Raw genomic sequence first — 22,121 nt, 5'->3', positions numbered from 1 at the left:
ATGAATGGTGAGCGCGAAAGCCGAATTGTTCATCAGGAATGATGTTGTTTACCTTAGTGAAACATTTGAGAGCGTAAAGTATTGCCCTCTCGCCAAGCTTCGAAATGGCGCTGAGAAGGCTGATGAGCCTGTAATCAGATGGAGATGATTTTACTCCTTTCTTGGGTATAACCGCTATATGTCCGTGTTTCCATGACGCCGGGAAATGTTGCAGCTTCATTATGGAATTAATGATGTTTGGCAATTCTGCGAGGTACTTATGCGAGAGCTTTTTTAATTGGGCAATCGATATTTCGTCGAAAAATGGAGATTTTGTGGTTTGAAGTTTGCCGATCACAGTCTGTAGAAACTTTGGAGACACGAGATGGTTGAGAAGAAAGGTTGGGGTAACTGGTCTTTTGGTGGAGTTAGATTCGTTGATGACAGTGTCATTGGCTTTAAGTTTGGTGATTTCTGCGGGATGGGGGCATTTCATCTAGGCCTTGTAAGTCTCTGCGAGGAGCTCGACTTTTCTTGGTCAGTGACAACAAAAGTTCCTGTAACAGCTGACTTCAGGGGAGGAAATGACATTGTGTGTGTTCCCCACGAGGCATCTGCAGACACGCCAGAACAAAAGGGGACAGTCCAGTCTTTGGTCCGCGAGAAATTAGTTCCATTTCGTCGCTCGCCAGGTCAAGACAGCCTCCCTAACCCCCTTGCATGCTCTGTTCGCCTCCCGTTTTTCTGAAGCATCGAGGATGAATCGAGCTAATCTGCATAAACCATTTTTGATACAAGTTTCACGTTTAATAGAAGAGGGAAGATTATTTCCTCACGGTTGTGGTGTAGAAATCAATGTACTTCGTGTCCATATCATCTCATCAGTTATCAAATAAAATAATATAGTAGTTTTCGTTGCTCCTACCTTATATGTAATTAAAATTTCTAATGAGTTTCTATAAATTGGATAAATTTAAAACCTGGCCCAAAACAAAGTTTATGGAATAAGTATGTTTCAAAACAAAAAAAATTAAATAATAAAAATTAATTAAAAAATTATATATTAAGAATAATATCGAAATGATTATATCTAATATTTTTATAAACTAGAATTATAAATTTAAACAACGAAATAATTAGGTGCCCTGTAAATAACGTCTAATTTACATAATAATTTTATACTCCTAAAATATTTATATTTATATCACATAGAGCAGTTATAAATTGTAACTGATAAGTAACTGCAATAAAAACACATTGCCATAATTTCGTCTTAAAATACAACATTATGTAAAGTCAGTTTCATTGCCTTAATTTTTATTAAAATTAGGTATAAAATAATGTGTCTGGTAGTGTCATCTGTACACCAACTGTGTAACCTTAGGACGAAATAATGGTTTTAGAAATAGATTTCTGTTAGTAGTATAGGCCACCCATAATACGATAAAATATCACAATGTAAATGTTATCATTAATAGAGTAAGTGAATTTTCTTATACAATCAGGAATATATATTTCGAACCAATAATTAAAAAACTATTAAAATATTTTTTATATAAGTCCACTAAACAATTTTACTTAATTTTTCATATATATTCATTGTTAGATAACCAATAATACAATCGTGTCAGTTTGAATGGTTATAAAGAGAGGTCACCGTAAACTATATAGAAACGGTCCTAGACAACCAAATAATTGTATTAAAAAGAAACAAAAAATATATAGTACATATATTCAACCCAACATATGTTGTAAGTACCGTTGGGCGAGTCGCTGAACCATGGTACTCGACACCGGTTACGGGTTCTAACGAAAATTGTCGACGCGAACTTTTTAATTGTTTAACCGGACTGAGAGATCGTGATGATGCTAAGAGAGCGCTTTTACCTGTAGTGTTTAAAGTATCGATAAAAATTTATCTTTAATACGTGAATACAATCGTAGATATCGTTATAGATCAAATTAAATTTTTCATGCGTTTTATACGATAACATTCATTGACAATTGCGCGTGTTCATTTGTTTTGTTAAATTTTCCAGTGACTTGTTGCAAAGTGTTGCAGAAGTGCAATGTCAACAGATAGATTTCACAAGTACGTAAGATTGCATAAAAATTAGAGATTATCGCAGAATAATATCGATTGATAGCATCTGTTATTTATCGATATGAATTCAATTTCTTTCCATATTCATTCACCACAGCATTATTTTAAAATTCATATAGGCCTATCTCCGGTTTTTTGTCATGGATATATAGAGCTATTTTCAAAGGGTTACGAATCATGTTTTGTGTTATTTTATCTATACCCACAATCGCACTTGAATCAACTTCTGCTAATCCATTCATACGATTTTGATAAAAAGATTTCTGTTTGTTTTGTCGATGTAAACCTGACATTTAATTGATGATTTAATCGCTATTGTCTCAAAGGTACAATATTCACATAATTATTCGAAAATAAATTGTTTAAACACATAAAGAATAACTTGTAATATTTATAATCACAATTAAAATATTTATAACAAAAACATATGATTTAAAAGTTATTGGTATAGCGGCATGTTTTTTAGTTAAATTGCATTTTGCGTTGCTACAATCCAATATTACCATATAAATATTAAATTAACCTTATATATCTATCAAATTTAAAAATGTAAGAGTATATAATAAAAATATTCCTAAACGCCAAAAAGTAATATTATCATATTAATCTACTCTGGTTAAATTTTAGACCATAAAATATTTAATTTTGTCAATTATCAATTACAAGTGAACTAAAATGATCTCCTCATTGACAATGAGTGACTTTAAATGATATTCTGATTGGCATATAAGAGTAAAATTTTTGAATAACGTGTTCATTTTTTAATAATACCATAATATTATAATTACATCTAAAGAACCAATCATTAATAAAGCTTGTCTGTCAATTATTAGTTATTATTAAAAAATTATTAGTTATATTATTAAAATAAAAAATGTGTATAAATAATAATGGTGTTAACAGTTATAATTATGGATATATATTAAGAGATGCTTACCTAAGTTCATCTTAATTTTAGACACAATGTCTAATAATAAAAAAACTGTGATGTGGTGATGTCAATTTAAGATATCGGGGAAATTGAATTTATATATAATATTATCGTATATTATTTTATTGTATTTTATTAATATGGATATTTTATAGAGCTGCTAAGGATGGTGTGTTGGAAACTCTCAAAGAAGCTACAAGCAGAGACTGCAACAGCAGAGATGAACAAGGGATGACCCCTACCTTGTATGCCGCATTTCATGGAAATTTAGAAGCCCTGAGACTATTATGTGGAAGGGGGCAAGTATTTCACTTAATTAATAAAAAAAATAAAAAGTTATAAGTATTTACTTGGAAATCTAAGGAATTTTAAAATATTGATATACTTACTTCAATAGATAGCGCTACAGCATCTGTCATGAATCATATTGCATTCAATTTTTTACATATTTTAAAGTCTCCTTTTACCCGTGTACCTACAGTTTAACGTGGGCTCCGAATCACGGTTCTCGGCATTAAGCCTACCGACTGGCGTGACTGGGATCATTTTCCTCGTCGGATTTTACACCTCAATCACAAATATTAAACAATCACAACCATAAATTTACGACCATGCCCCAGCAGTATTCGAACCCGCGGCTATCGCAACAGTAGGAGGACCGTCCTGTTGCCTTTACCTCTGCACCACCAAGCCGGCAATTTTTTATTTTAAGATTTTTCATAATTCTATTTGTTAATGATTCATTATCCAAATAATTTCATTGTTCAACGTAAGATTCAACATATTCCAATTTATTAAGACTATTTCAAAGTATTTCAAAGTAGCGAAGTCTTATTTAAATTAAATATCAAGATTTATTCCACTTTCCAAATTAACTAGAATTCCTTTCTAGCGAGAATGCTCTAGATAAAAAAACGTCCATGTTTAAAATTCATGTTTTTGTAACACGTTAAAGTTATACGGTGTTACAATTGTCAATACAATTGTCCCGTTTAGTTTATAGTTTATTATTTATTATTTGCCGTTTGAATAATATATTAAATATTAAATGAACAAATATTTAGTATTCTACTATTTTTTATTATAGCCAAAATTTATATAATTGGATGTCAAAACGCATAGTTTTTATTAACTTTATGCGCATAGTATTCTCTAAACGATTAGATTATATATAGTTCGTTGTTATATATTATATATTCGCCTACATATGTTTAATTTTATTTTTAGTGATTTTTGGTTTGGTTTTGATTATGTACTGTCGCAAAGAGATTTGTGGATTAAGACAAGTGGATTAGCTAAGATTTATTAGTAAATGATATAACATTATGCGATGTTTTTTTTATATAATCTTATGTATTCATCTGATTTACACCGTCATAATGTAGAAAATGGCATATTTCAAAAGTATTTCAGGTTTTAGTTATTTTATATTATCCTTGTTTTTTTTATTCTCCTCTTATTTGGTTTTAACAGAACCGATTGTTTTTAACGGCGTCTTAAGTGAAACAAATTATCGGAATTTTTCAAACCGAATTAAATGATCATAAGGGCTTGTTATAATTGAAATTAATACATTTGCGTCAAATATTAAATATAAATGTTCGTTAGATATGTGTCTGTGTGTGTGTGTGTGTGTGTGTAAATGTGTGTAAAAGCTTCAATGGAAAGCCCTACCACATCCGATGTATTAACTAATAATGGTTATAATACAATACACATTGCTTAAACAAAATAGAACTATAGTCTTAAACAAAAAACACCTGAGAAGCCAGACACCTAAGAACAGATTATGTGAAAACAGTCCAGTATCAGCGACTATTGGTTACAGACACTGATAGAAATTAAAAGTAATTTTAGTAGTATATCCGAAGAAATTAAGACCAATATAAGGCCAAGCCACCACTTATAACTGTCTATAAGGTACAAGAATATATCCATGATCTATTAAAATCCATCACAAATATCTATAATCTTGAAACATTTGGTTTTGAACCAAGAAAAATACAAATATTCGAAGCTGAGCTCTTTTCTCTGATAAAAAAAAATCAGATAAGAGAAACACGCAATACCACACTTTCAGACTAGAATCTAAAAAGACTTAAATTTTTGCTAAAATGATTACACCACGCCACCGACTTTAATACCATTAAGGCAATCCTAGCTGAACAAGGACATGATGCAGTAAATAGTCACAATATTAAGCATCGCACAGCAAGAAAATCATTGTCAATGTTTTATGTTGACTTCAAAACAAAGGAATATAATAATACAATATTTAGTATTAAAAATCTACAAAATAACATAAAGGCGAACTACAACCTGAACCCAATGAACGATCACCCAGCAAAATCCAGGATTGGGTACTAGCCAATAAGCTCTTTCAACCATAAATGTATGCAATGCAATACATTCATATATATGCACAAATGGTTGACAAGAACCACTCAGAAAAGGTTCAAACACCTGCATTTATAGAACCAACTAACAACATCAATAAACTGGACAAAACGATGAATGAACTAACGGAAAAAATTAGTACTATGCTACATCTACTCATCACCGTCGTCATCTTAATGGCTAAAAGTATAAAATCGTCGTCTGGAATACCAATAGCCTCCAAACAACATGGCAGGAAACTAATATTATTTAGAGTTGAACAAAATATTGATATAATGATAGTTTTCGACTCACATTTCGGCGATAAGTACTATATACAAATTCCAAAATATAAGCTGTATCAAAAATCTGCAAAACACCCAGATAATAAAGCATATCGAGTTCCGACTATAAAGTCATTCATTAAGATATGAAGCATTATGAAAGAGAAAAATTTAATAAAGACCACGTACAAGCAACCAATATAAGTATAGAAGCTCATTTCATAGCTTTCCTTAACAAGACAGATAACATCAAAAGGCGGAGAATTAGTCAAAGCATTCAAGACAGAAAACCTGCAACATATATTTACTGGTCAACACATTGGCCATCATATAGAAAAATAACTCGACACTACAGACTTCTGCATGCACTATATATGCATCATGAAAAAAAATCGATACAAAAAGTATATTCTTCTCATGGAGAATCAAAATTAGGATGACTCTTGAATCGCTTCAAAGAATCCAGTGTTTTTTCAAAGCAGAATATTAATCCAACGACCTAGAAGATGCGGGAAAAGTCGTAGTTAACGACGAACAATACTTTGATTAAAATATATTTATACAAGCTTTCTATAATTAGCATTACTATAATTTGGCGAAGGATACGCACTCTATTTTGACGAATTATAACAACTACTAGTACTTAAATAGCAACTCTAGATTTAAACAACAATAAAATAGACAAATTTAATAGCTCACTACTAATATAACAATAGACAGGAAATTAATTATAAAATATTGATCTTTTTGTCGATTTCAGGGGTGATCCAGATAAAGCTGATCTCTTCGGCAATACAGCACTTCATTTAGCATCAGCTCAAGGTCATATGAGAATAGTAACATTTTTGGTCAATTTCGGAGCAAACATCTACAACACAGACATAGACGGCAGAACTGCTCAAGAACTAGCCGGCATCAACGGCAGAGATGATATTTTAAGGTTCCTAGATGGGGTCACAGCTAAAATGGAAGCCAGCGATAAGAAAAAGGTAAAAGCCATGAAGGAGAAAGCTAAAGAGAACGCCAAAAAACGCATTAAGGTAAACGTTGAATACCCATGCCTTTTCAGTCTAATTTAATGTTTTCTTTATAAATAGGAATATAATAAAAGAAAAGCCAAATCTGAACATATGCAGGAAAAACTAGAAAGGAGGCAAACCAAAGATTATAGACCTTCCATGATCAATACTATTAAAGCACGAATTAAAAGTGGCTCTATGTCCAATCTGTCAAATTTGCCCCCGGAGAGACGAAATACTTTTAGTAACCTGGTAATGGGTGGAACAGTAAAAGGATCCAAAACTATGGGCACGGTTCAGCGGAAAATTCTCGCTAATAAAAACAGCAATCGTTTGGGGCAGAATGACGACGATGATTTCAAAGTAAATTAAATTAGATAAATCTGTAGAAACACACCAATTATATTTATTTTAGGTGACAACTTTACAAAATGGCAAAGCGTCGATATCAAAACTTAGTGGAATTCGAAGAGATTCTGAAGTCATGTACGGCGGAACCCTTCAACGTTCAGCTTTTGAGCCTCACAGAAGAGGCAGACTTGACGGAATATTTAACGAAGCTGAACAAGTTGAGAAAACATCAACGCCACCATCGAATAACACACTTACTAGAAGCGTATCTCAGCCAGATTTCTTAGCCGAAATGCAAAATAATGCTGATAAACCATTACATGAACCTTCTGGTATATTCATAAGACCAGGAATGGGCAGTATAGTCATTAGGTAAAAACTATAATTTATTATTAATTCTTTTATTGATATTTCGTTCCTTCTCAGAAAGAGTCTAAGTTCCTTCAGTGGTTTTTATCAAAGTACCCCAAATAGACCAGAGGAAAGTTCAATTGGGTCTGGTGAAAGTTATGGCCAGAGAATTATCACAGATGATGAATTATCAGGTATACTGTATGTTAATTTGTCTAAATCAACCAATTCAATTGACAATCTTTAGAGTCAGAGTCCAGTGAAGAGGATGATAATCCAAATGCACCATTAGAAAGATTCTTAACAGCATTCGGACTAGGAGAGTATCTTTCTAGATTTGTTGAGCAAAAAATAGATCTAGAGACCTTACTAATACTGACTGAAAATGACCTGAAAAGTTTAAACTTGCCTTTAGGGCCTTACAGAAAATTGGTAAATGCTATCAATGAGAGAAGAACAGCTTTTGAAAACCCTGGAGAAGTAACAGATAGTATGTTATGAACATACACAAAATGGTTTTAATTTATTTTAATGTATCACAAAACAGAAATTACAATAAAAAATAGTTGTAATTCTTATTTATATTTCAACTTAATTACTATCTACAAGTTTGTTTCAAAATGTTTGGATAAGCTGAATACATTCTGTTTGTCTCTGTTAAATTATCGTTTCAATCTTGTGTCACCTCAGAATCCTGCTTTTTTTTGGAATTTTTCCTCTTCTTTCTCTTATTTTTCACAACTTTATTATCAATTCCTAGCTCATCCGCTAATCTCTTATGTTTAACACTTAAATTTACACCAATTAATGATTCTTGTTCATTATCATCAAATTTTTCTGGCAGCCCAGAACGTTCCATATCATCTATATCAAAATCACCACTTTTAAACCTTTGAAACCAAACTCGACAACTCGCATATGATGGGGCAGCATCACCATAAGCTTCCACAAGTGTTTCATGAGCCTCTGCAGCGGATTTCTTCATATCATACAGAAAAAGTAATGAATGCCGAAAATGTAAATTTGATTGATCCATTTTTAGCGTATATAAACCACAAAATAATACTTTATATTTTATAACGTAAACTATATAACTTAGAAAATCGCTCTACTTTGTCATGGGAACAATAATAAATGCACAAAATAGAGATTGACAAAGTTTTGTGATTAAATGGCAACTGGAACTATCGAATGTAATGGCACATTTATGCTGAAAAACATCGATAATTATGAGTTGTATTTTTGTGTATTTTTTTTGAATAACCATATATTTTTTGTAAAATATCCATATTTTCCGTTGCTGCTACAAAAAAAATATCATTTTTGTTTCTCCGATAAATACTTTTTTTAAATATCGATATTCATTAAAATAGCGAAGTATCGAATTTTTTTTAGATGTCGACAACCCTAATCTGAAAACTTTCGATGTTATCACAAAAGTAGTTGAATGAGAATAGTAGTGTTGAGAAGTATCGAATCAAAACAGTCGATAGCTGAAAAAACTAGTAACACTCGATAGTAAAAAAAAACGAATGCATATATTAATTTCTATTTCATAGCAATGCATATTTAGGAGATTTATTTTTAAATACTAACATAAGTAAAACGACAATGTGCCATTTCTTTTTTCTACAAATTTGGCACCAAAATAGACAATTGTTATAACAAGCGGGGTATATACAAAATTATATATATATATATATATATATATATATATATATATATATATATATATATATATATATATATATATATATATATATATGTATATATAATATATGTTTATAAGTATAATATATGTATATATATATATATATATATATATATATATGTATATATATATATATATATAATATATATTACATAATATATAATATATATTTAATATTTTAGGGTTCTTTAACTTTCGTAAAGAAGAAGTGGACTAATAGCTCCATATAGTTTTTATTTTAATTTAATAACAACTGCAAAAATAACGACAATATAACAAAATATAGATAATATAATAAAATATAATATTCCTTCATAATAAAATTCAAAGAGTGAAAGTGAGAAACATTAACATTCCAAAGGTCTAGACGTAAATAGAAGGAGCCAGAAAATCTAAAAGGGTAACCAAAAGGAGAGTTAATTTACTAATGGCCAAGGTAACATAAAAACAGACTCGTTCTTTTGCAAAAAGGCTTTAAAGGTTTTGTCTTAAGTATCCATATTATGTCTTATTGAACTGCATGTGTCTGTGTGTGTTTTAACTATATAATATATTATTTAATTATTCCATTGTAATAAATATTTTAATGCAATAATTTATTTTTATTATATTTATGTTATTATTAGAAAGAAACATAATTATATCGATATTCTTTTTATATAATAATTTTTTTGGCCAATAATTTTAAAATATTTTTAAAAATATCGATATTCTTAATAAACTTTAAAACTCTTTAAATTTAAATTTTGGTACTTAATTACAAACATTTATTTATTACACATACATTTATTAAAATTTCGATATTTTTTTCAATGTTTAAAAAATACCGATACTTTTTTGAGCTGATATATCAATATTATTGTTCATAGATATTTTACGATATATTTTCTGGCTGATAAAAAAATATCAGTATATTTAAAAAGAAATATCTATAAAAGAAATTTTGATACCGAGATATCGAATTTTTATAATATCGAAGTCTCTATATCGAACATTTCTCTCGCTTTTTTGAAAACTTTTTGCTTAAAAAATTAGGGTTGTTGCAAAAAAGCGGTATTGTTAAAAAGAAGTATGTATATTTTTGCGGGGTTATCTGTTATGTCCAATATAGAGATATTTTTCTCCTAAGTTAACTCCAGACTGGAATCACCACTAATATTTCTACAATTATTACTTTATTTATAATTAGACAATTATTACTATTATGGCTATTACATATTGAAGCCATGATCAATTTTATTCTAAAGAAGAAACACGAGTTCCGTTTCCGTTAAATGTCAACGTCATTACTATTGCTGTCAACGATTTGGCAGATCGTGTTGCCGTAAATATTCCCCATATTGTGAATTAAATATTACATTTTGTTTCAAATGACTATGACTGACACACAATCCAGTGGTGAATTGCCTCATTTTGCGGCTCCCATTATTCAAGATAATCCTACGGGATGGGGGCCATGCGAACTACCGGATCAGTTCAAAGATATGCCTTATCAGCCATTTAGCAAAGGGGATCGTCTAGGAAAAATCAGTGATTGGACCGGTGCCACTTTTCAGGATAAGAAATATGCTAGTATGATATAATTATATTCGTTGATTTGCATTCAGTAATACAATATTTTTATTTTAAGATAAATATGCTTCTCAGTTTGGTTCAGGAAGCCATTATGCCTATATACATGATGAGGACGAGAGTACATTTCATTTGGTTGATACAACTCGCGTTCAAAAGCCACCATACCAACGTGGTCGTTTTAAGGCTAATCAAAGAAATCTTAGAGGTCGTGGTGGAAGGAATAATGCACAAGGTGGTTCTATGCAATCTTTAGGTAAAGGTCTTAAAGCAAGAGATACATATAAGAAGAGCCAAGTGAGAAAGTGGCAAGGAAGAGTATGTATTATTCATTATATTTTCTGTATTCATTTAAATGATACTTTATTATAGCCCCAAATTAAAATTAGAGATGCATCTGTTACTGTCAAACCTGACTGGACTACTATTGAAGAAATGGACTTTCCAAGGCTTGGTAAACTGTCTCTTCCAGGAATCAAGGAAGGTGATGATATTCTATGCTGTGGTGAGCTTGAATATTATGACAAGTCATATGATCGTGTAAATGTGAAAAATGAGAAGGCATTACAGAGTGTCAATCGCATATTCCATACCGTAAGTTATTTAATCTTAACTTTTAAATTATTTAAAAAAGCATTATTTTAGGTAACTACCACTGATGATCCAGTAATTCGTAAGTTATCCAAAACTGAGGGAAATGTTTATGCCACTGATGCTATTTTGGCTACCATTATGTGTTGCACTAGATCCAATTACTCTTGGGATATTGTAATTGAGAAGATTGGTGATAAGCTGTTTTTTGATAAAAGAGATAACACAGAATTTGATCTTTTAACTGTTAATGAAACATCTGTTGAACCACCACAAGATGATGGCAATTCTTTGAACTCACCAAGGAACTTGGCATTAGAAGCAACTTTTATTAATCATAATTTCAGTCAGCAGGTATACTTACTCTAATTAAAATATAGATAATATGAGAATATTAGATGTTATTTTCAGGTCTTAAAAACTGGTAGCAATGAGCCTCGCTATAAGTTTACTGAAGCTAATCCATTTATTTCTGAAGAAGAAGAAGGTGAAGTGGCTAGTGTTGCTTATAGATACAGAAAATGGGATCTTGGAGGTGGCATTGTAAGTTTTCATTATATTTAGTTATCACCAATTTCACCTTATTATTGCATATTTGCAGGTTTTAGTTGCAAGATGTGAACATGATGCTGTTGTTCAGTCTCCTAGTGGGGAATTGCAATTCTTAACTATTAAGGCTTTAAATGAATGGGATTCTAAACTAGCCAATGGAGTTGAGTGGCGCCAGAAACTTGATATTCAAAGAGGTGCTGTCCTAGCCAATGAACTTAGAAACAATGCATGCAAATTGGCAAAATGGACTGTACAAGCTTTGCTGGCAGGAAGTGATCAAATTAAGTTTGGGTAAATTGAAATAAATTAATATTGAGAGTAAAATCAGAAAATTTAAATGGTATATTTACAGTTATGTTAGCCGTTCTCACGTAAGGGATAGCAGTAAGCATGTTATTCTGGGCACTCAACAGTACAAACCTGCTGAATTTGCAACTCAAATCAATTTGAACATGGATAATGCGTGGGGCGTTTTAAGGTATTAATTTAAACCTAATTTTTAGGCGATATTTTTTTAAATCAATATTTGTAGGTGTATTATTGACATTGTCATGAAACAGAAGGATGGAAAGTATCTCATCATGAAGGACCCCAACAAGCCTATGATTCGTCTTTATGACATTCCTGATAACACTTTCGAATCAGATGGAGAGACAGAGAGTGATGATGACACACCTCAAGAATCAGGAGCTTTCCAGGCCTTATACCTATATAAACAGTAAAATAAAATATTTCATATTGAATGCAGGTCTTATAAGCATTATAAATATACTTGAAACAAAAATTTCAATTTATGTATAAAAGAATGTTTATTTGAACAATTTAACATTCATCACAGAATAAAATTTCTATTGAAATAAAAAATCTAATTTTCAATTCTCTTCTCATATGCTTTCCATAAAACATCCCTATACAATTTGGCGGCGGTTACTGGGTCTGCAGCTTCAGTTATTCCCCTCCCCACCACCGCAATATCTGCTCCTTTTTCAATAACAACATAATCAGGGGTATTGTACTGCTGACCTAAGTTATCCCCCTTTGATTCCAGCTTAACACCAGGTGTCAATTGGATTAACCCTGGACTGTCTGAAAACAGAGGATTTTGGCAAACAATTCCTGATACTAAATCAGGATAATCAGCTGTTAACTTAAGAGTTGCCTTGGTATATGTGTCGTTTATTAAGCTTCCTGCAGCACTTGTTTCTGCTAGTAAAAACACTCCTCTTTCCTCATTACCAGGAGCTCCTAAACAAAATTAGTGATAAAAAAAGTATTTAAAATAAAATGATTTTTACCGCAACACACCTTTTATAGCATCCAAAACACCTTTTCCCGTTAAAGAATGAGCTGTTACCAAACTAGCCCATGATGATATTTGATATATACCTTTGCTGTATTGCATTTCTACAGTATTTCCAATATCAGCAAACTTTCTATCTTCAAACAATACAAAATTATGTCTTTTTGCAATATCCTTTAAAGGTTGGATTAAATTGGGATGGAAATCCTCAACAATATCAATATGTGTTTTCAGAGCACATATGTAGGGTCCAACTTGTTCGGCTAAATTCAAAATCTTAGTTGAATCTGTAAGATCAGCTGCCAGACAAAGAGTAGTTTGTTTGGAAGACATAATTCCAAATAATTTTATAGAAACTGGATTTTTGGCCAACTTTGATCTGTCCAAAAAGGGCATTTTAAATCTATCTATAAAATATGCATGTTTAAAAGATAGGAAAAAAAAGGATCTAGAAAAATAGTTTACTTATAGCAGGAGCTTTGTTTAACACAGACTCAGTAACTTGTGTTTCAGCAAGGTACTTTTTAACTTTCTGCTGCATAGCTGTATCAATGCATTTTTCTTCTACCAAATATTGAATTAATTCTGTTAGTGTCAATAAAGCATGCATGGTGATACCATTATTCTCAAGTATTTTTGAACCCCCCTGTTCTCGATTTAAGAGTACAATGGCATCTTTACATTTCAAACCTGTAATGTATAATTTTACAATATAACTAAGTAATTTGATCTCATAAAAATTACCTTCATTTACCAAGTCTTTAACTGTTTCCAGAATACTACTACCAGAAGTCACTACGTCTTCTACAATAAGACATCTATCTCCATCTTTAAAAACACCCTCAATCAGTTTCTTTGTTCCATAATCTTTTGCTTCCTTCCTTCTCATAACCATTGGAAGACCAGTCTTTAGTGAAAGAGCTGTCGCTATTGGTAAAGCAGTATATGGAACACCACACAATATATCAACATTTTTTTTATCTTTTATTTTTTCCAACAAAAGATCGGCTAACGTTTGCTATATATTAAAATCAAACTGACAAATTTAAATTACAAATAAACACAAGAAACTTACCATTAACTCTGGATAACTAACAATAACTCTCAGGTCACAATAAACTGGTGTCATGAGACCTACTTTAGTTTTAAATTCTCCAAATTTAACAGCATTGATTCGAAATAAATCGATGGCAAATGATTTTAACTTTTTATCGCTAGCCATTCTTTAACAAGTCAAAACAAAACAGTCAAAAACACGTGTTGCTTTTATGAGAAAAAACAAACACACAGCCAGAACGTTCACAGCGTCAAGCCCCGCTTTAGAAGAGAGCTATGAAAGTAATATGCACGTTATTTAATACTAAATAAATATTTAAACAAGTACATCTCTCTTTGTCTAACAATTTAGTACAATAAAAAATATCTTTTACACATTAGAGTCATTGTTGCCAATAATTCTGTTTTAAGTAATATTTCTATTTAGGGGAAAAAATGGAAATTAATTATGAACACTTTACTATGCAATAAAATAACAAGACATTAAAACAATACAGTTCGTAATGAGCATGAGTATTCAATAATTACATTTATGCAACTTGGCAACGCTGGATAATTTTGTATAATTCGAATAGGCTTATTAGTATACTTTTAATTAGACGGAATGCAAATATTATTTAAATTACTATATATTTAACTAAATTATATATACCAGAATATACCTGTTATTGTCTTAAATTATATTTATATTTCTGTTACAAGCTATACTATTTAAAATAAGTAGATGTTTTTAAATAATTAGATTATTGTTAACACTGTTTATATCTAGTCAAGACTAATTTTTAAGAGTATAATTAAATTTTATAACAAGGAATATGGGTTGGCGCGAAAATTTGAAAGGGCGCAAATTATAGATTATTTTTTACCCCCTTGCAACCCTTTCGCTTTTATCTCCTGCGCAATAAGCCGACACTCGGTCAGAAAGCATGTTAAATGGCTGCCCCACGAGGACATTATTTTTGATATAAGCCGCTAAGGCTAAATATTACAGTTTATAATGGTACGTAAAGGTTTTAATACGTTATAGTTTTGGGTCTATATATAGTTGAAAGCAGAAATAAATATTTTCAAATAGTATTTTGTAACTCCAAAAAAATATTACAGTTAATTAATTGAAATAATAAAAACTTTTGATTTCAAATCGAATAGGTTCAGACAATATAATAAAAGTAACAATGAATTTTTCACCGTTTGGGAGCCACTTTTCATCATCCATACCCGGTATACATCAGTTCGCTGCTAAACTAACTCAAGATGTATCTTCGTCACCTTTCCCTAACCCCCAAGACGATCTTATATGCAATAACAGGTAAACGGTACGAAATAGGACAACCAACTTGTAATCATTTAATGTTAGATATACAGCAAATGGCATTCCAACGTTCACTCAGCATCATCATGCTCCCCAACAACTGGTCCCGAATTCTACCAAGAATAACGGAAACTACCTCAACTCTCAGAATGTCTACTCTCAGCAAAATTCCGTAAGACGGCAAGGTTTCGAACAGCAGGGCTTCGAACTATTTCAAAACAGGACCCAACCGGACAAACTAGGTCCAGGTAGTGATCTCCACAAGGTAAGTAAGCTAATAACAATACTGCCAGTGCTAAAGGAATTATTTTGACGGGTCAGAAAAAAGAACACGAATTAAGTTTAAAACATCCGCACCAAATAATCCAGAACAACAATCACCATTCGTCTAGTTCTACGGCAGTGTTATCTAACGCCTGGCAGAGTCTAACGGCATCAAGTTCGACCGTGGCCGATTACTTATCCCAATTACCAACCTCGACCCTACCACTTAGCCTGCACGAATTCCTTAAGTATTCGGCGGAAACCTTAAAGAAGGACACGATAAGTCAACCTATAGCTCTACAAGGTAGCAATGAAGGTGGTTTGAATTTACTCAACAATGGTTTGTTTCCAATGCCCGATGTTTCATATTTGACTGACTTTTTGCTTGCAGGTGCCATAAATATTAATCCTTTAAATATAGGCAACACCGGCAACAGTACCATAAGTACAAATAGTGTTAGTACTCTTTCTAATTTAACCACCATAAACACTGCACATCTACAGTCGAATCCGGGAACTACCAAGAAGAAAAAGAAAAAAAAGCCCGAAAAAGAAAAGAAGCCCAAACCTAAACCAGGTAAAAATATTTACACCACATAGAAACAAATCCATATATAAATACTTTAGATATCAATCTGTACTCTTATAGAACCTATTATAAAAGATATATTTTATAATATAATTTAATGTATTTTTTTAGTAATAATAGGCCTACAGTACAATAATTTTAACTAGTGACCTGCGACCTATCATTTTATTGGGAGACAAATATCAGACATGTTTTCAAATCTATATTAGTGTTTATCTGGTTTTATAAAAACTTAGATTTAATATTTATTATAGTACTTAAAAATGTTAAAGTATGAGATTAACATGATATATTTCTAACGCAATAAAAGACAATCAAGAATAATAATAAGCAACTGTCGATTTAAATTGCGATCTATAGAAAAAATAATATAATAATATAATATATATAATTTTATTCCTGTATCATACGATAAACATTTCTTTATAGCGGAACTGGTTAATGTTTTAAAAGATTCGGCATCATTTATTAACGCATTGGCTTTCCTTGAGTGGTAATGTCTTCTGTCAAGACCGTTTTTATAAAGAATGTAATTTAATGGACGTGTATTTAAAATAGTTGGCATTACCTAGCATTTGCGGATATTGATACAGTAAGATACTCGAAAGAGTATCCAAAGAGTTGCTGGTGGTGAGCAACATATCAGTGTTTTAGCGTAAAAATAAGAATTTTTATGACTGGTTTTAGCATTGCTCTTTGAAACTATGCATCCAAGTATAAAGGTAATAACACGATGGCTTATTTACCAAGGGATAACCATGATTTTGAAGCTCTATTGTATTAGAAACACCTTCAAAACCATACTGGACACCAAGGAATGCGATTCAGATATGAATATAACCCAAAGATGCATTTTATTTAGTAATTAAAAAGAATATGATATAGATAAATGCATTTTTAACGTAGAAAATCGTTAAAAAGAAGAAATTCTTGTTTTGATTATCGAAAATGATGAAAATTAAATATTTTTTAATAAGATAATAAAATAAAATAAATTTTATCTGCAGATACTGCTTTATTAGATTCCAAGCAAGCAAAAGCATTAACACGAGCACTAAATATTTAGCATTTGCCTTGACAAATCTGAATGGACTTTTACGAAAGATTAATGAGCTTAATGATTTTATTTATTTTGAATCTCGGAATACGGTAATTTCTTTTATAAGTTGTCTCGTATTATTTCATAAAGTGTTAAACTTTATACGTTTGCTAATGTGGTTTTCATCATTTATGTCTAAAAACCTTTCAGATCTGTGATTTTTTAAAGAAATTTACCATGGGGGTTGTAAAGTGCAGATAAGTTTCTGATTCTGCTACTCGGAATAGAGTAAATTTTTGAATAATTGACCGGTATAATTCCATAAAGGCCTTTTACTGTACACTAAAGTATAACTCACCATTTCAGGAGAAATTCGTCTGTCGACGGCTTTGGATGGATCAACCCTGTACTGTTGCCCGGAGTGTCACATGGCTTTACCGGAACGCGACCTTCTAGAGCAACACATGATGGGCCACAACATGGAGAGAAGATTCGTGTGTGACATATGCGGGGCAGCCCTCAAGCGCAAAGACCATTTAACCAGACACAAACAGAGCCACAACCCAGAGAGGCCTTTCGTTTGTTCGGTATGTCTCAAGGCGTTCAAAAGAAAGGAACAACTGACATTGCACTTCGTTATCCATTCCGGTGAGAAGCGACACGTCTGTAGCGAATGTGGTAAAGGTATGCAATCAAAAATTCATCTAATTTACGACCCACTGATTCCTGCTAATCGTAGGATTCTATCGTAAGGATCATTTAAGGAAGCATACCAGGTCTCACATCGCCAGGAGAGTGAAAGCGGAATTGTCTCAGCAGGGAACCGGTGTTCATATTACATCCTAGTCCATTTAGACAATTTCGTAGTAATGTACAGCGGAGAATTGACTTAATTTGGCGTGATAACATTTAAACGTTTCAAAAGCAATTATTATCAGAGATTACAATTGCTGTAGTATTATATATATGAGGAGACTATAGATTTCTTCATGCTATTACACTATCCATTATTTTTTCTTAGTGCTATCTATGATAATTTAATGTTTAACTATGAAGTTCCAAGCAAAAATCGTATATCTTGGTGAGTATATTTTTGTTCTATGCCAAAATATGGGTTCAGAGTAGGGTTGCCAATTTTTTTTTGAGCAAAATAACTTATCATATTAGGGAATAGGAATAAATTATTTTATTATTACATTGTTATTAGTCATTTCCAACTAATCTACAATTTGTCTTTATGATAACTTAAATCTAGGTATAGAAGTAGGAGGACCCATGTGCCCTATCTTAGTCTCTGGTGAAATAATGTTTATACATGTCACTGCTGTATTTTTTATTATATGCACCTCAACACAACACTACACAAGAGCAGATTGTTTAATTCTTTAGAGTATGTATCCTGTTCTGGTGGTATCCAAAAGCTGCAATACTTCAGTATTCTCATGAGAATGGAGTCTTTCCTCATGCCCCCTTGCAATTCTCTTGATTTCTTGACTGATTGTGGGTATCTGAAGGTCTCGATGTAGGTAATCAGTCCTATAGTATTTGGGTGCGCCCACAATACCTCTCAGCACTTTGTTCTGAAAAATTTGTATTTTATTTATGTTACTCTTTGCAGAACATCCCCATAATTGAACTCCGTATGTCCATATAGGTTTCAGTATTTGGAAAAAAAGAATATATATGGATTTTTTCAAATGTACTTCTCGTCATTTCAAACTAATTACCAAAAATACTCTCTTAATGAATACCGAATAGAGAATAAATCTGATTCTTGAAAATTCGATATGCATGAAAACATTTTTAAAATTCTCTGTCATTAGTAATTTATCTTGTAATGGCCTTTGTATTTGCCATTTCCAAATGTTTGCTAATGTGGTTTTTATCATTTGGGCTATCTATATCTATATCATTGGGCTTTAAACCTTTCAGATATGTGATTTTTTTAAATATATTTACCATGGGGCTTGGAAAGTGCAGATAAATTCCTGATTCTGCTAGTCACTTAGCTTTCTTATATACATCTTAGGTTTTTTATTATAATTAATTCAGAACTTAACTACGCGGATGTTTCAGGCACCTCAATGATGATTGAGAATAATATATTTTCGCATACTTTATTTTTTGTGTAAAAATGTATTGAATTTATAAAATACGGTTGGCAACTCTAATAACTATATGTTGATTAAAAAAATTCTCTCATGTTGTGATAAATTTCAGATTTTAATTCATGGTAAAAGTAATAGCATAGAAGAATCTGTATTTCTCCATTGGAAACATATTAAGTGGTTAATATTATATGAAAGGAAGTTTCAAAATTCTACTGTTTAATAGCTCCAAAATTATTTAGAATGGAGGCATATAAAAAGTGTAAAATTTGGGCTGTGATTTAAAAAGACAAATAGGTACTGGTTGTATATACGAAAAAAATTAGGCATAAAATGTCTTTTTCGGCTAAGGACACAAAAACTTTCGGTGATATTCGATTAGTGTATTAGACAGTGGAATTTCTCATTTTACGGATTTAATAACGGCATAAGCAGAGTACATGGTCGAACCGCAGAGAGAAATAGTTTATCTAAGAATGTAGACCCACAAAAATCACTTTAAAACTTTATGGAGACTACCTCACTTTTACAATGTGATAAAAATCTAGTTGGTACTCTGTGAAATGCTTTCGACGTGGAATTGTTTTACTTAAACTTTTATTTTGAGAGAAAAAACGCAGTACAAATATTTTTACAACAAATCAGCTTGTGATATTTTTTTTCGGTTTAGATATAGATTTAGTTTCTCTCTCATTCAAACGTTCAGTGCAAGGTTTTCCTCCATTTCAGCTGTCTTTTGAGATAAGTGCCAATAATATAGAGAATATTTTTGCATCAGCTTTTTTTGGTTAAAAATTCAATGGACAATGCTTCTAACATTTTGACCCTTAAGAGCATGACTTATTTTCAATATCTTAACTTCATTATGCACATAATATCATCAGTATTCTTATGTATTGATAATTTATCCAAAACCTTTAATCCAAAGTCTTAGACTTAATTATACCTATTTAGGCATTTTATATATCCCATCGAACAAAATTTGATTAAATTTTGAATTTATTTATAACAAAGTAATACAAACTACTTGAAAGTCCAAGAATTTAAATCTGTAAATTATGTTCCCGTGATACGCAATAGCTGAAAGTTTAAGAGCAATACCTGAATATATTGAAATTTTTTTATATATCAGACAGCTCCCAAACTTTCCAGTAGTGATATAATTTGTCACAGTCACACAATTTGTCAGAATAAAATGTCGACGAAACGTTCTGACTGATGTATTCCTTTTAATATTTATTTTTGTAAACAAATGACACGAGTACAAATACTTCCTATTTAGTTATGTAGGGACATAGATATACGAAAATAAAAAAAAATGCAATACCTAAAATATTTCTAAAAATAATTATTAAAAGAATCTCAAGAAAACTTTATTGAAGCTAAAAAGAAATGAAGCAATTCGAAAGTCTGCCAATAATATATTTAGGTGTAGATGATTAGCTTTCGTTCAGAGAATGTATGGGAAGCTTTTAAGGCGTATACAATTTTATATTTTTCTGATAGTCGTTATGGATGTGGTCTAAATGTAAAAAAAGAATCTTGTATCAGTAAAACTTTTACCCGGACATGTAACGATTTTGTTATTTTATGTTCCTGTTGTTTGTTTTTCTTTTGTTATTATGTTATTTTTTGATTTTTTATGTATACAAGAGGGGGTCTTGATTAAGTGAAATCATTTAGTATGTATTCGATTTTTATCATTTAATTTTGAATTTTCAGGGCTTTTCCTATTATATGCTTTTGTGTAACTTGAAAAATAAAGAGAAAACTACTGTAGCCTTTAATTGATTTTTATACTTGACCCTTGTAATAATTGCATTTTATTTCAGAATAGAAAAATGTAACTATAAATATTGTACAATAGAGTATTTTTTATCTGTCAATGTCAGTTTAGTTTATGAAATAATTTCTTCTGAATTGATTGTTTACAGGTGCCGCAGTTATAAATTAATTAATAAACTTCAGGTATGTTTCATGTTGAAAACTATCAAATTATTATTGTCGATAAAACTTACGTACTATTTTTTTATATTTTCACTTGTCAAAATACTGAATATAATTCTATAAGTATGAAAAGACTATATACGGTGATGAAATAGTAGCAAACAATGACGAAAGTAATGTACTTATAGAAGAGTTCTAGCTAAATGTTTTATTTTGGAAAATATTTGGTCAGTGTTCAGTAAAATGTTAAGAAAGGGATTCTCGAAAAGTCAACAAAACATTTTGCACAATCATCAGTAAATATAAGTACATACAGTAAATGTAAATAAAAAAATTACTAATATATAATTAATAATTAATAATTTTTAGTTGATAAATATTAGCTTCCTTAGTATTCTCTTTAATTTAAAATTTGCCAATTTTGTGAGATGAAAAATCACAAGGATTACCCACTGTATTTTGGTAATGTTCTATATCCCAAACACTTCGCTTTCCTCATTGGTTTGTTTTCGTAATTGGTGGTTTCTATTACATTATAATCAGCTTCAACGGTTTCTTGCACGATTCTAACTTATTTTTAATGAAATAGAAAAGCATGCACCAATACCATCTCAGTATTGACAAATTAAATTCAAGTTAAAACCAACTCTGGATTAAAAGGACAGTAAAAAATAAAATACGCCTA

General features: G+C 31.1%; 4 protein-coding genes across 4 annotated transcripts; 3 read left to right on the top strand and 1 right to left on the bottom strand.

The window, feature by feature from the left end:
• The first annotated feature begins 1,701 nt into the window (after positions 1-1,701).
• Sans (SAM_USH1G_HARP domain-containing protein Sans) lies at positions 1,702-8,057 on the top strand. Its single transcript, XM_076403172.1, has 7 exons — positions 1,702-2,071; positions 3,170-3,313; positions 6,435-6,714; positions 6,772-7,056; positions 7,109-7,416; positions 7,471-7,589; positions 7,643-8,057. The coding sequence occupies exons 1-7, from the start codon at positions 2,049-2,051 to the stop codon at positions 7,894-7,896; spliced, it is 1,413 nt and encodes a 470-aa protein (XP_076259287.1). The 5' UTR covers positions 1,702-2,048; the 3' UTR covers positions 7,897-8,057.
• Positions 8,058-10,356: 2,299 nt separating this feature from the next.
• On the top strand, positions 10,357-12,685 carry eIF3d1 (eukaryotic translation initiation factor 3 subunit d1). Its single transcript, XM_076402946.1, has 8 exons — positions 10,357-10,678; positions 10,737-10,996; positions 11,051-11,272; positions 11,324-11,623; positions 11,681-11,812; positions 11,871-12,112; positions 12,174-12,299; positions 12,354-12,685. Exons 1-8 carry the CDS (start codon positions 10,477-10,479, stop codon positions 12,541-12,543), a joined length of 1,674 nt encoding a protein of 557 aa, XP_076259061.1. The 5' UTR covers positions 10,357-10,476; the 3' UTR covers positions 12,544-12,685.
• r-l (rudimentary-like) lies at positions 12,612-14,556 on the bottom strand. The gene is made up of 5 exons (XM_076402960.1): positions 14,197-14,556; positions 13,866-14,139; positions 13,587-13,811; positions 13,127-13,528; positions 12,612-13,066 (listed from the first exon to the last, which is right to left on the bottom strand). The coding sequence occupies exons 1-5, from the start codon at positions 14,341-14,343 to the stop codon at positions 12,687-12,689; spliced, it is 1,428 nt and encodes a 475-aa protein (XP_076259075.1). The 5' UTR covers positions 14,344-14,556; the 3' UTR covers positions 12,612-12,686.
• Positions 14,557-15,089: 533 nt separating this feature from the next.
• On the top strand, positions 15,090-18,353 carry LOC143195747 (uncharacterized). Its single transcript, XM_076403184.1, has 7 exons — positions 15,090-15,177; positions 15,327-15,486; positions 15,535-15,754; positions 15,811-16,093; positions 16,145-16,330; positions 17,748-18,065; positions 18,121-18,353. The coding sequence occupies exons 2-7, from the start codon at positions 15,353-15,355 to the stop codon at positions 18,225-18,227; spliced, it is 1,248 nt and encodes a 415-aa protein (XP_076259299.1). The 5' UTR covers positions 15,090-15,177; positions 15,327-15,352; the 3' UTR covers positions 18,228-18,353.
• Positions 18,354-22,121: the final 3,768 nt, after the last annotated feature.

This window comes from Rhynchophorus ferrugineus, unplaced genomic scaffold (genome assembly GCF_030347505.1).
Source record: "Rhynchophorus ferrugineus isolate W39M unplaced genomic scaffold, kcgeb_rfMv2 rfM1, whole genome shotgun sequence".
NCBI classification, from domain to species: Eukaryota; Metazoa; Arthropoda; class Insecta; order Coleoptera; family Curculionidae; genus Rhynchophorus; species Rhynchophorus ferrugineus.
The sequence above is the reverse complement of the archived record's forward strand: the minus strand, read 5'-3'. Positions and strand labels throughout refer to the sequence as shown.

Excerpts from the sequence above, each read along its gene's own strand:
- Sans (XM_076403172.1), top strand. The coding sequence starts at position 2,049 with ATGTCAACAGATAGATTTCACAA. Across the intron at positions 2,072-3,169 it reads TCAACAGATAGATTTCACAA|AGCTGCTAAGGATGGTGTGT; the intron begins GTACGTAAGATT and ends GATATTTTATAG. Across the intron at positions 7,590-7,642 it reads CACAGATGATGAATTATCAG|AGTCAGAGTCCAGTGAAGAG; the intron begins GTATACTGTATG and ends GACAATCTTTAG.
- eIF3d1 (XM_076402946.1), top strand. The coding sequence starts at position 10,477 with ATGACTATGACTGACACACAATCCAGTGGTGAATTGCCTCATTTTGCG. Across the intron at positions 10,997-11,050 it reads TGAGAAAGTGGCAAGGAAGA|CCCCAAATTAAAATTAGAGA; the intron begins GTATGTATTATT and ends ACTTTATTATAG. Across the intron at positions 11,273-11,323 it reads TCAATCGCATATTCCATACC|GTAACTACCACTGATGATCC; the intron begins GTAAGTTATTTA and ends GCATTATTTTAG.
- r-l (XM_076402960.1), bottom strand. The coding sequence starts at position 14,343 with ATGGCTAGCGATAAAAAGTTAAAATCATTTGCCATCGATTTATTTCGA. Across the intron at positions 13,812-13,865 it reads TAAAGACTTGGTAAATGAAG|GTTTGAAATGTAAAGATGCC; the intron begins GTAATTTTTATG and ends TATACATTACAG. Across the intron at positions 13,529-13,586 it reads AAACAAAGCTCCTGCTATAA|ATAGATTTAAAATGCCCTTT; the intron begins GTAAACTATTTT and ends CATATTTTATAG.
- LOC143195747 (XM_076403184.1), top strand. The coding sequence starts at position 15,353 with ATGAATTTTTCACCGTTTGGGAGCCACTTTTCATCATCCATACCCGGT. Across the intron at positions 15,755-15,810 it reads CAGGTAGTGATCTCCACAAG|AAAAAAGAACACGAATTAAG; the intron begins GTAAGTAAGCTA and ends TTGACGGGTCAG. Across the intron at positions 16,094-16,144 it reads TTTGAATTTACTCAACAATG|GTGCCATAAATATTAATCCT; the intron begins GTTTGTTTCCAA and ends TTTTGCTTGCAG.